Here is a 12,042-nt window from a genome sequence, read left to right on the forward strand (position 1 = left end):
CAGTGCAAAAATCACAGGCGGAAGCCAACGCTATTAAAGTGACCGGGTGCTCTTATTAGTCCGTTTTCAGCAGGAGACTAGTGAAAATGCACTGTCCCATATTCCTTGAATAGTGAGGTTACCTCTCAACCAAATATTTAAGTCTGCTTTAAATCTCACTTACCGGATTAAGCAGCACTGTAAGAAAGAGCTCTCCACCCCGAATACTTTTGTCCAACTCCTTGGATCCTCCTGGATATTCATTATAAAAGATAGTGTGTGTGAACAACCCACAAGTTTGGCGAGGCAGAACCTGGATGATACGAAGGGGGAAAAGAGAGAAAAGATTAAGTGTAGGGCATGCCAAATCCTTCTAATTTAAATTTTTAAACAAGGGTACCGAGGCTTTTGTCAAGGCAATCAATTTAGATTAGTTTCTGTACACAGGAATTTGTTCTGGCAGATTGTCCATTACACAGCACTAAACTTATAACACATTTTCAGTAATGGAATCCAGAGAGTTGAAACAGTTTTAAGTGCAAGTGCTTAATCGGGAATTCCACATCGCTGGAATACAGGTTACTTGAAACTTAATGTAAGATCACAAATCTGCCCAATGTACTAACATTAAACTTTATATAAAACAATTTTGAGAACTCTTAATAATATGGAAGGTTCCCAAGACTCTGATAGCATTATCGGTAACCTGCATAAAAGGCAGAGATTAAAATCCCATGCCAGACATTTCACTTATTCTCCTGTACACTGTATATTCTACAGAAAGTGGTGTTTTCTCTGGTGGGAGAGTCCAGAACAAAGGAGCATTATCTTAAAATTAGAGCTAGGTCGTTCAGAGGCGATGTCAGAAAGCATTTCTTCACACAAAGGGGAGTGGAAATCTGGAACTCTCTCCCCCCAAAAAGCTGTTGAGGCTGGGGGTCAATTGAAAATTTCAAAACGGAGACTGATAGATTTTTGTTAGGCGAGGGTATTAAGGGTTACGGAACCAAGGCAGGTAGATGGAGTTAAGATACAGATCAGCCATGATCTAACTGAATGGCGGAACAGGCTCGAGGGGCTGAACGGCCTACTCCTGTTCTTTTATTTCTTTCCTGATCTGGACAATATTGGGGAGCGCAATTCCAAACTGAGCCAGTGGGGGAAGCTGGGTTTTATGACAAAAAACACTTGTAACTGTGGGGAGGAAGAGACAGTTTTACAAGTCAATGTGACCTGCGGCCTGGTGACTCATCTCACTAGGCAAACAATTCACCAAGAGAGATTGCGGACACTATAACCACAGAAAGGTCTCACTGCGCCTTAAGATTAGTCACTCACCATGATACCATTGTGGCTGAATCCCCTGCGGTAGCGAGCTGGTTTCAAATGGGGATACTCCTCTGTGCTCGTGACTCTAATCCCCCAGATGGACTTCCAGGCTTCATACAGCTGCGTGTGTACTGGGTATACTCCCGAATGATGCGGTGCCACTGCGTAACCCATGTCGATTGGGATTCCGTGGTCCTGTAAGAGTTTGGAACTTTGTTTAGAAAAGGTTATTCTAAAAATATTCTAAGCATGCACAGCCCTTTAAACATCTGGAGGGAGATTACCGCCCGGGCAGTAAACTGATGGAGCCGATCGATTGCCTGCCCTTTATGGAACCTGCCTGATTATCGTTCCACTGATTTCAACGCAATGAGAATCAAGCGGGTCCCACAAAGGGTCGGGTGATTCGCCCAACTCCTTGGAGCAGAGAAGGTTAAGGGGAGATTTAATAGAGTTGTGCAAAATCATGAGGGGGTTTCGATAGAGTAAATAGGGAGAAACTGTTTCCACTGGCAGCAGGGTCGGTGGCCAGAGGACACAGATTTAAAATAATTGGCAATAAGGCCAAGGGGGAGATGAGGAGAATTTTTTTTCCCCCCACTCAGTGAGTTGTTGTGACCTGGAATTCACTGCCTGGAAGGGCGGTGGAAGCAGATTCAATAGTAACTTTCAAAAGGGGATTGGATAAATACTTGAAAAGGAAAAATTGGTGGGGCTATGGGGAAAGAGCAGGGGAGTGGGACTAGTTGGTAACTCTTTCAGAGAGGCCCGATGGGCCGACCAGCCTCCTTCTATGCTGTACGATTCTAGGATTCCATGAAGTAGATTACCACCCAGGTGATGGAGACAAAAACCTACCGGCGATTTCTTCACATCACTCACAGACCGATCCAATTTTATTTTTTTACGGTTGTGTGCTAAAAAAGAAAAATAGACCCGCAGTGAGGCGTTACGTCTCAAAGCACTCCAGAAATTATGAATTACGTTGAGGGGAGGCGATGGTTAAGTAGGCAAATGCACAGCCTGCTAATCTATTTTTGGTGGTGTTGGTTGAGGGGAGAATGTTGGCCGAGGACATCCTGGTCTTCAAATTCGGCCATTGGATCTTCAAAATCTACCCAAACAGGCAGGGAGGGTTTTGGTCCATCTGAAGGCACCTCTGACAGTGCAGCCCTCCCTCAGTACTGCTCCGAAGCGCCAGCCTAGATTAGGTGTTCAAGTCTCTGGAGCGGGGCTTGAACCCACAACCTTCTGTCTCAAAGGTGGGGTTGTATCAACTGAGCCAGGCCGTGACGCCAGAATCTAAGTTCACTGAAAGTCATGCTCAACGACTGATATGTTACGATAAACATGTCACGAATGTGGAATCTGTGCCAAATTTCTTAAGAGCTGCAGAGCAATCCATCATTAACGTGATCTTTTGTGCTACTTCATAATGTAACACGTTAATGCAACCCACCCAAGTCAACCCACAATATCCTATTCTGCACAGCTGGCACTTGAAGGGTGCTGAAAGGTCCCCTCCATCCCTCCCCTTTACTTCGGACAATTTGACAACACTTGTGGTGCTCGCCTTCCAGTTGAAGATTGAGCGCAGGTGTCAGTTGAGACTGGGATCGAGAATCTCCCCGTTGCGTGCCCAACATTCAAGCATCGCAGTTGCCGGCCCACCCAGTGTTTACATTGGAGAAGCCTCTCCGAACAGCTGCGCTCATCTGGGTTCTCTACTCCTGCTTCCTCCATTCACTTCACATCGATCGAAAATACGAGCTCTCCGGGCACACGCTTTAAGTTTTATAGTCAGCAAGCTGCCTTTTGTCAAGTCCTTTCAATGATACCCTGCAGTGCCCAGTTACAGAATTAGAGCAACACAATTCACTCAAGAAACCATCGCCAATGGATCTATTGCACAGACGGCTCTGCAATTTTTTAAGTACAATCCAGCATTTCCCGCTCTAAACGTTTTTTCCAGTGCAAACTGCAATTCAGAGAGTATTGAGCGAATTAGGGCCAGGGAAAATGTATTTCCTTTTTGCTATCAAATAATAAACACGGGCTATTAAGAACACGTCTACAATTTCACGAAAAGCAAGCAGGAAATCTTCCCCACTTCCGGGGGTGTAAAGGTAATTCTGGAGAGGGTTTAATTTAATTGTCGGTCTGTGAGGTAGTGTGTAACAGGCTAGCTTTGATACAGCAGCGAAGAATGGCACAGAAAACTGTTTATATGACTAAATATACCTCACAGGGAGAGTTTATGCAAATTAGCTCCAAGTCATTCACAAAAAAAATAAATGTAGGTCAAAGCTAACAGTGACTACACTTCAAAAAAAAGTACCTCATTGACTGTAAAGCAGTTTGGGACGTCCTGAGGTCGCTATATAAATGCAAGTTCTTTCTTTGTTAAATCTGGCACCAAAAATGTAAAGAAATGCGAGGACATAGTTGTGCAAACTAGAAGTGGATGGTTCAACACAACTGGAACAGTTCCATCAGTTTACACAACTAATCGTGTTACATTCACCAACACTAAAGTGACCTTCTATAAACAGTCAAACCCAGTCACATCATACAGCCTTAGGGATTAGGAGAACAGCTCTCCCTATACAGTGGGGGGGAGGGGGAACGAAGGGTCATTTTATCGAGGCTCAAGCTGCTGCATTGACTATAATGGGGCTACTGGTAGGACCATGGGGAACAGGTCCATTATAAGCGAGCGATCTCTGATAACAGACTTGGTAACGAGAGCCCGCCCTAATGTTCGCTGCGAGCAGACAGCCTTCTCTTTGTGTGGCCCAGAAAGGGAACCGAGGGCCACGTCACAGCTCAACGTTTCTGACAGAGTGTTGGACTTTTATTTCACTTTGTGTAATAAATTCTGATGAATTCCCATTCCCCCGGCCTACTTGAACGATTAAAGGCAAATCACCAGTCATTGCAGTGCTGCACACAGCAAAGGCGCATTACTGATTTAGATCTCAAAGCATAAATAAAATATGAGCAGTCCGCAATGGAACGGATTTTCAGCATGATTAATGATGAAGAGGGCTACATTTCATATTACATAGCACAGAAACAGGCCATTCGGCCCAACTGGTCCACGCTGCTGTTTATGCTCCACACGAGCATCCTCCCACCCCCTTCATCTAACTGTATCAGCGTGTCCTTCTATTCCTTTCTCCCACAAGTTTGCTTGCCCTCCTGATATAGTAACCCTTTGATGGAGCAAAACATTTAGTTGAGAAGTTTAGTTCTGATAATGAATGGTTTGAACGATTTTACCACTATTCTGTTACTGGAGAGAATGAAGGGGGTCTAACTGAGATGGAGATCTCTGTCCATTTTACTAGGGCCAGGCCTGAGGCCTTAAAAATGAACACCATTATATCATCCTGAAATCACACCATGGAATACTGGCTTATGAACCCTTACGCATTCATCTGAAATTCCTCTATAATTGCTTACAATAAATTAGTTGATTTAAACAACTTGCATTTATATAGTGCCTTTAACATAATAAAATGTTCCAATGTGCTTCACAGGAGCGTTATTAGAGACAATTTGACACATAAAGCTTCATTAGGATAGGTGACCAAAAGCTTGATCAAAGAAGTAGGTTTTAAGGAGCGACTTAAAAGAATGAGAGAGGTTTAGAGAGGGATTTCCAGAGCTTAGGGCCTAGTCAGGTGAAGGCACGGCCGCCAATGGTGGAGCAAAGGAAATCGGGGCTGCGCAAGAGGCCAGAATTGGAGGAGCGCAGAGATCTCGGAGGGTTGTAGGGCTGGAGGAGGCTACAGAGATAGGGACAGGCGAGGACATGGAGGGATTTGAAAACAAGGATGAGAATTTTAAAATCAAGGCATTGCCGGACTGGGAGCCAATATGGATCAGCGAGCACAGGGCAGAGAGAGGAATTTCAGATCAACACTTATGTGTTCATACGTTTGTAGTCCACAGTGTGATTTCAGGCCCCGTGAATGAAACAGAGCAGAATGTACACTGACAGGACCTCAGACAGCTTGGTCTTCAGATTTTAATAAAAAAAGAGAATGGGGTCTTTAGCTCAAGATACTTCTAAATTGGTTATAACCCTTGATCAAAACTACCCTAGACTGGTGCCAAATAGGGTTGCCAAATCTGGTTGGGCGTATTCCAGGTTTCATCACATGAACTCCCTCTTCCAACTGCCCCGCCCCCACGCTTAATCACTGGTCGCTCACCATGTCAATCCTCACTCATGGTCACCTGATTGGATGCCTCTTGACTGTTAGTCAAACAGCCTTTCTACCCACCTCCAATATTTTTATAATTATCAAAAGTGTTGAAAGATAACATTTTTTTTCCATAATGCCGATGATTTTTCTCCTGGTTTTGCTCGCAGCAGTGTCCTGGAGATTAATCTTTAATTCCTGGAGACTCCAGGACAATCCTGGAGGGTTGGTAACCCTAGTGCCAAATTCAGAAAGTAGTTATGTCCCAGGAAGATCCCAGAGAATTCACCCAATCCGGTATCTGGAGTGGCTCATTTAGGCGGAATGTAGGATTTGCCCATTCCGCACTCCAGGTTGACTGCCTGGAGCAGTGAACTTGTGAAGGTTAAAGGAAAGTCTTTGCTTTGGAGTCAACAGGTTTGTGTTGGCATTAGTGAAAAGGGAATTTTCTTCATTTACACAAGGTTTGGTTGGACAATTCTCACCTTCCTTCACAGCAAAACTACTGTGGGCTTGCACGGCGTATTTGAGTGAAACGTAGAGCAAATAAAAATACGGATTAAAATCATAAAACATTTTGATTATCTCAAGAAGGAAATCCCTTCCTAATCTGTGGCCCATCTGATTGACTGAAGCTCTGAACCAATTGACCTACATACCAGACCAAGCTGAGGGCAGACATAACTGCTTGGATTTTATTTCTCCACTTGCACATCAACGACCGAATTCAAAATCACAAATTATGTTCAAAGAAAAGGCCTTATTAACTTTGCTATTGCGTTCTAATCAACTTTCCTCCCTTGCTTGGCTGTGGTGCAGTTCCACATAGAATCATACAGCACAGAAGGTGGCCACTCAGCCCATCGTGCCTGTGCCGGCTCTTTGAAAGAGCTCTCCAATTACTCCCAATCCTTTGCTCTTTCCCCATAGCCCTGCAAATCTTTCCGTTTCAGGAATTTATCCAATTCCCTTTTGAAAGGGATTATTGATTCTTCTTCCACTGCCCTTTTCAGGCAGTGCATTCCGAATCATAACAACCCACTGTGTTAAAAAAAAAAGAGACTCCTCATGGCTCTGTCGCCAATTATCTTAAAAACGTGCCAGTTGCCTTCTTGTACATTGTCCAAGTGGTCTGCATTCATCTGTGAGCCTCGCCTATCTGCAGGCTACTCAAGCATGGGAAACAGTGAGCCTATCCTCGTTTGACGGCTACACATGCGCACTTTCAGCAGTAGGGGTTGCCGGATGGGTGATCAGGAGCGGCATCGCTGGAGAATTTTTCCAATGTGACCATCGGCCCGTTGAGATTAGCTAACTCGGCAGAGATAAGGTATTGAAGAGGCAACATTCATAATTTATTTCAATCTCCTATACACTGGGCAAACCCACCGAACCCTCTGGGAAAGCCATTAAATTGTCTTGAAACAAATTTTTAGATGAATATTCTGCTATGAGAGGAAACCCCCCTGCCCATCGCCACCCCCCAGATATTTGTTCTAAGAACAAAATAAGAACAGGAGCAGGCCATTCAGCCCCTCGAGCCTGTTCTGCCTTTCAATTAGATCATGGCTGATCTGTATCTTAACTCCATTTACCTGCCTTGGTTCCATAACCCTTAATACCCTTCCCTAACAAAAATCTATGTTTTGAAATTTTCAATTGACCCCCAGCCTCAACAGCTTTTTGAGGGAGAGAGTTCCAGATTTCCACTCCCCTTTGTGTGAAGAATGTAGGTTATGATGCAAATACTTCAAGGCAATTAACTAGACTTTAAAAAAAAAATCCTATTCTATATGCAGCTACAGTATAAATCATCTGTTTGTGATTCCCATTGCTCTCCTATCACTTGTTCCTCAGGTTTTTTGTTTTAAGAAGGACTTTGAGTAATTCTGCCTGTCGTCTAACCTGGCCTATCCTGACTCGATCCTTTCCAGATAATGTCCCAACGGATCAGACTGGCAGTCACTTATCACTTTTTATAATTCCACGCTGCTGCCTTTTGAGATCTGCTATCAAAGAGGCAAAGGCCTACCGAGAAAATCACACACGCTTGAAGCACTATTCAACTATCTGAGGCTGCACTTGCTCAAGCTGCTCTTTTTATTACCTACACTTGCTGCTGTTCCAGCCAGAAATGGTCAGCAATTCGCTCGGCTGGCCCTGGGTTTCAAAGGGTTAACTGATTACAAAAATAACAAAGACATTTCAGAATGCTTCTCCTTTTCCCACAACATTCACCTGAGGAAGGAGGAAGCCTCCGAAAGCTTGTGAAATTTAAAATAAATTTGTTGGACTATAACTTGGTGTTGTAAAATTGTTTACAATTTTCAATAAAAGTGAAAGATAGCCATGGGCATATTATACATACTGTAAATTTTGAAGATTAACGAAGGCTCTTCATTTTCAGAAATTCTCTTTAGCCACTCAAGTTTAAGGAGGCTCTTGTTTCAAACCCGCAGTATCCTATCAAAATTCGGCAGATTTGGTTTTCTATCTGGGGCTAAAAGATTTAAATTATGAGGACAGGTTGCATAGACTAGGCTTGTATTCCCTCGAGTATAGAAGATTAAGGGGTGATCTAATTGAGGAGTTTAAGATGATCAAAGAAGGCGACAGGGTGGATAGAGAGAAACTATTTCCTCTGATGGAAGAGTCCAGAACTCGGAGACAAAACCTCAAAATTAGAGCTCGGCCGTTCAGGGGTGATGTCAGGAAGCACTTCGTCACACAAAGGGGAGTGGAAATCTGGAACTCTCTCTCCCAAAAAGCTGTTGAGGCTGGGGGTCAATTGGAAATTTATAAACTGAGATTGATAGATTTTTGTTAGGTAAGGGTATTAAGGGTTACGGAACCAAGGCGGGTAGATGGAGTTAAGAGACAGATCAGCTATGATCCAATTGAATAGTGGAATAGGCTCGAGGGGCTGAATGGCCTACTCCTGTTCCTATGTGCCTATGTTTTCCCAATTAAGTTTGTGCTGATTGGGTTGGGGAATGGATCCCCCATCCCAATTTAAGATCTGGTGTTAAACGCTCTCCGGATCAGACTTAATTTGCATCGGGTGCAGACTAAAGCTGCCTCTACACAGCCCTAAACAATGTAGGGTTGAGGTGGGGAGATAGATGCTTCTTCTGCCCACGTTTCTCAGTTTGGGGGCATATCTGGGGAGGGCACGCTCTGGGTACCCTGGCAATCCCACCAGATACGTCTCTGAAAGGCCCAGCAGTACCTACATCTGCTGAGAGCAAGTCTCTCCGTGACCTCTGCGCTTGTCCAATTCTGGTCTCTTGCGCATCCCAATTTCCTTCACTCCACCACTGGCGGCTGTGCCTTCGGCTGCCTTGGCCCTAACCTCTGGAATTCCCTCCTTAAACCTCTGTACCTCTCTCTCCTCCCTTAAGTCACTCCTTAAAACCTCTCTCTTTGACCAAGCTTTTGGTCACATGTCCTAATATGTGGTTCGGTGTAAAGCACTGTCTGCTAATCGCACCTGTGAAGCACCTTGGGACGTTTTACTACTTAAAGGCGCTACATAAATGCAAGCTGTTCTTGTTGTCCAGGTTCTGTTCTGCACTGAACATGGGCTCCATCAAGTAGGAATCGAATGGTAATTGATCGCAGGGAGTTTGATAACCATTCGATTCTGCGCCTAGAGTCGGGGAAGAGAAGATCGAGAAGAACTTGCCGACCTAGATCTGCGGTCCGATCCGGCCTCTGGCTCCCCCTCCTGCACTGGCAGTGTGCCACTCAGCGGTTCCACCCCCTCCACTGTACGGGTGCCCCAGTTGAGTTGCTAAGGGTCGTGTTCGCCTGCGCCCAGTACGGAAATGGTCCTGTCTCTGGGATTCCGCACAGGGAAAGAAAGAACGAACTTGCATTTGTACAGAGCCTTTCACAACCTCAGGATGCCCCAAAGCACTTTACAGCCATGGCTGTAGTCACTGTTGTAATGTAGGAAACGTGGCAGCCAATTTGCGCACAGCAAGGTCCCACAAACAGCAATGTGATAATGACCAGATAATCTGCTTTACTGATGTTGGTTGAAGGATAAATATTTGCTCGGACACCAGAGAGAACTCCCCTGCTCTTCTTCAAAATAGTGCCATGAGATCTTTTACGTCCACCAGAGGGCAGACGGGCCTCGGTTCAACGTCTCAACTGAAAGATGGCACTTCTGACAGTGCAGCACTCCCTCAGTACTGCACTGGGAGTGCCAGATTATGTGCTCAAGGACTTGAACCCACAACTTTCTGACTCAGGAGCGAGAGTGCTACCAACTGAGCCACCGCTGACACCTAGAAGATCCATCCCACCGCTCATTTGGTGGCACTCTGGCACTGCCAGAATGTCTCGGCGAGTGTTTCAACCCCAACCACAGAAGGATGGCCCCTACTGGACTGTTGGGAATTTTTTCTCCTGCCCACATCAACCGTTCTTGTGACCTTTTTTTTTAAAAAGAGAGTTTATTTTTCTCTCAGAGTTTTCTCCCTTCCCGTGAGTTCCTGAATGTGTTGACACTGCTAGAACATTTTTCTGTGGGCATCTCCCTGATATCTCACCCAACTGGCCATTATTCATGTCACTCACTCCCCTCTCTTGCCCCCCCTACTTTATGGACCTCTCACATCCCTTTTCCTGGTTGATTCTCTGTTTGTAGGGGGGGGGGGGGGGGGAGAAAGAGAGAGAGATAGAAGGGGAGGGAGAGAAAGCAAAAGAGAGAGAAAGAAAAAGAAGAAAAAAATTGGTGGGAGTCAGAGAATCAGAAAAAGTTGTGAGAGAGAGCACGATCTAGAAAAAGTGGGTGGGGAGAGATGGAACCCCAAAAAAGGGAGAGGAAGAGAAAGGGAAAGAGGAAAAGGTTGGTGGAAGGGAGATGGAACCAAAAGGGAAGAGACCAAAGGAGAAAACCAGAAAAAGGGAGTAAACAGGAGAGAGAGAGAGAGAGAGAGACAGAGAGACTTTTTAATCAGACTTACCATTCTCAGAGGGGCGTGACAGTCTTTAGTGGACTTGACCAGTTGTCAACAACTGGGAACAACTGATTGTGTTTTGTTAGTATTCATTGCCAAGGATGACACAGTGTGTGAACAAGATGCAAGCTTAAAAACGTAAAAAACATATAATTTTGTTCCAGAACTTCAGGAGTTTGCTCAAACAAAATGATGTGTTCCCACCCTTGAAGCATAACCAGAAACAGATTTATCCTGCATCATTCGTTGGCAACTAAATCACTACAGAGAATTCTGAAAATGGGCCCTGAATCAGCGGGCCGATAAATCTCAATTCAAAAATTGAATGTTTGATTTTTTTTCTTTAAATTAATATTCCCGTAATGAAAGATCAAATTCTTTAACTAATTGGCACAACTGACATTTTTATTGTATCCATTGGGTCATTGCATTGGGCAGGTTTTGAGACTCTTCTGTTTTGTAGTATGAGCAATGAAAGCTGGCTTCACAAAGGTCTTCATTGCCCTTTCCCATAAAATCCCAAACTCATGACATACCAGCGCAAACTGCTTGTTCAGTTTCATCTGCTCGGCTAGAACCGTCTCGTTGTGGAACAGATGTGGTTGCATGTGACTCCACATGTGGGGAAACCACCAGAACTCGTTCCTGTGCTTCAACAGCATGTCATCACCTGCATCTTCCTTGTTAGCTCCTGGAAGAAAGCATTTGAGAGAGCAGACCTTTAAACAGAGTGGCTGTATGTGCCTATTGAAACCAATAAGCAATGCCCGTCCGCTACAAACTCACCCGCAATCTGTTAAAATCAATGTTAGCGTGGAAAGGTTTTCCAAAAGAAGCACAGCATTGAAGGGCGCGCTCTCCAAAACTACTGATTGAGTTTAGGTGGCCTGATTGATAAGGGACGCTGAACCAGGGGGGAGATGAGGAGAATTTTTTTTAACGCAGCGAGTCGTTGCGATCTGGAACACACTGCCCGAAAGGTTGGTGGAAGCAGATTCAATAGTGACTTTTAAACGGGAATTGGATAATTACTTGAAAAGAAAAAAATTGCAGGGCTTTGGGGAAAGAACGGGACTAACTGGATAGGTCTTTCAAAGAGTCGGCACAGGCACGATGGGCCAAATGGCCTCCTTCTGTGCTGTATGGTTCGATGCATGTTGCAAGCAACGGCCAATCATCAGTTTGGCAGGCAAGTCACCCTAAGCAATTCTCATTCACTTCTGTGACCTGCTTCATCTCATGGACAAATGGTGTTTGGTGCAAAGAAATACGCAAGAGAAAAAGAGAAAGACCTTCTATAAAAAGGTTAAAACAGGCACTCGAGGAGACACCTTCTTTTAGGAGGACTGATGTGGTAACCATCAACATTTCTATATAAACCGCATACTTGTCCCTGAACGGCTCATTTGGTGAAGGCAGTGTGTACCTCAGCCGTACAAACCAGGACGGTCAGGGATTCAACTCCCAGCCTGTTCTGAAGTAGCTGATCTCAGTTAGGGTGTCAGTAGGAACACAACAATTGACTTCAGCACACCTGAGCTAGGGAGAGAGGA

General features: G+C 44.7%; 1 protein-coding gene across 1 annotated transcript in view; it reads right to left on the minus strand.

Annotated features, from left to right (window-relative positions):
- Positions 1-12,042, minus strand: part of ndst2a (N-deacetylase/N-sulfotransferase (heparan glucosaminyl) 2a) — an 84,419-nt gene that overhangs the window by 38,762 nt on the left and 33,615 nt on the right. The window contains exons 3-5 of the mRNA XM_067972472.1: positions 11,026-11,180; positions 1,318-1,503; positions 164-292 (exon numbers count right to left, since the gene is read on the minus strand). Of these exons, the coding sequence (XP_067828573.1) occupies positions 164-292; positions 1,318-1,503; positions 11,026-11,180 (470 nt within the window). The remainder of the gene's footprint in view (positions 1-163; positions 293-1,317; positions 1,504-11,025; positions 11,181-12,042) is intronic.

This window comes from Heptranchias perlo, chromosome 36, assembly GCF_035084215.1.
Source record: "Heptranchias perlo isolate sHepPer1 chromosome 36, sHepPer1.hap1, whole genome shotgun sequence".
In the NCBI taxonomy this organism is placed as follows: Eukaryota; Metazoa; Chordata; class Chondrichthyes; order Hexanchiformes; family Hexanchidae; genus Heptranchias; species Heptranchias perlo.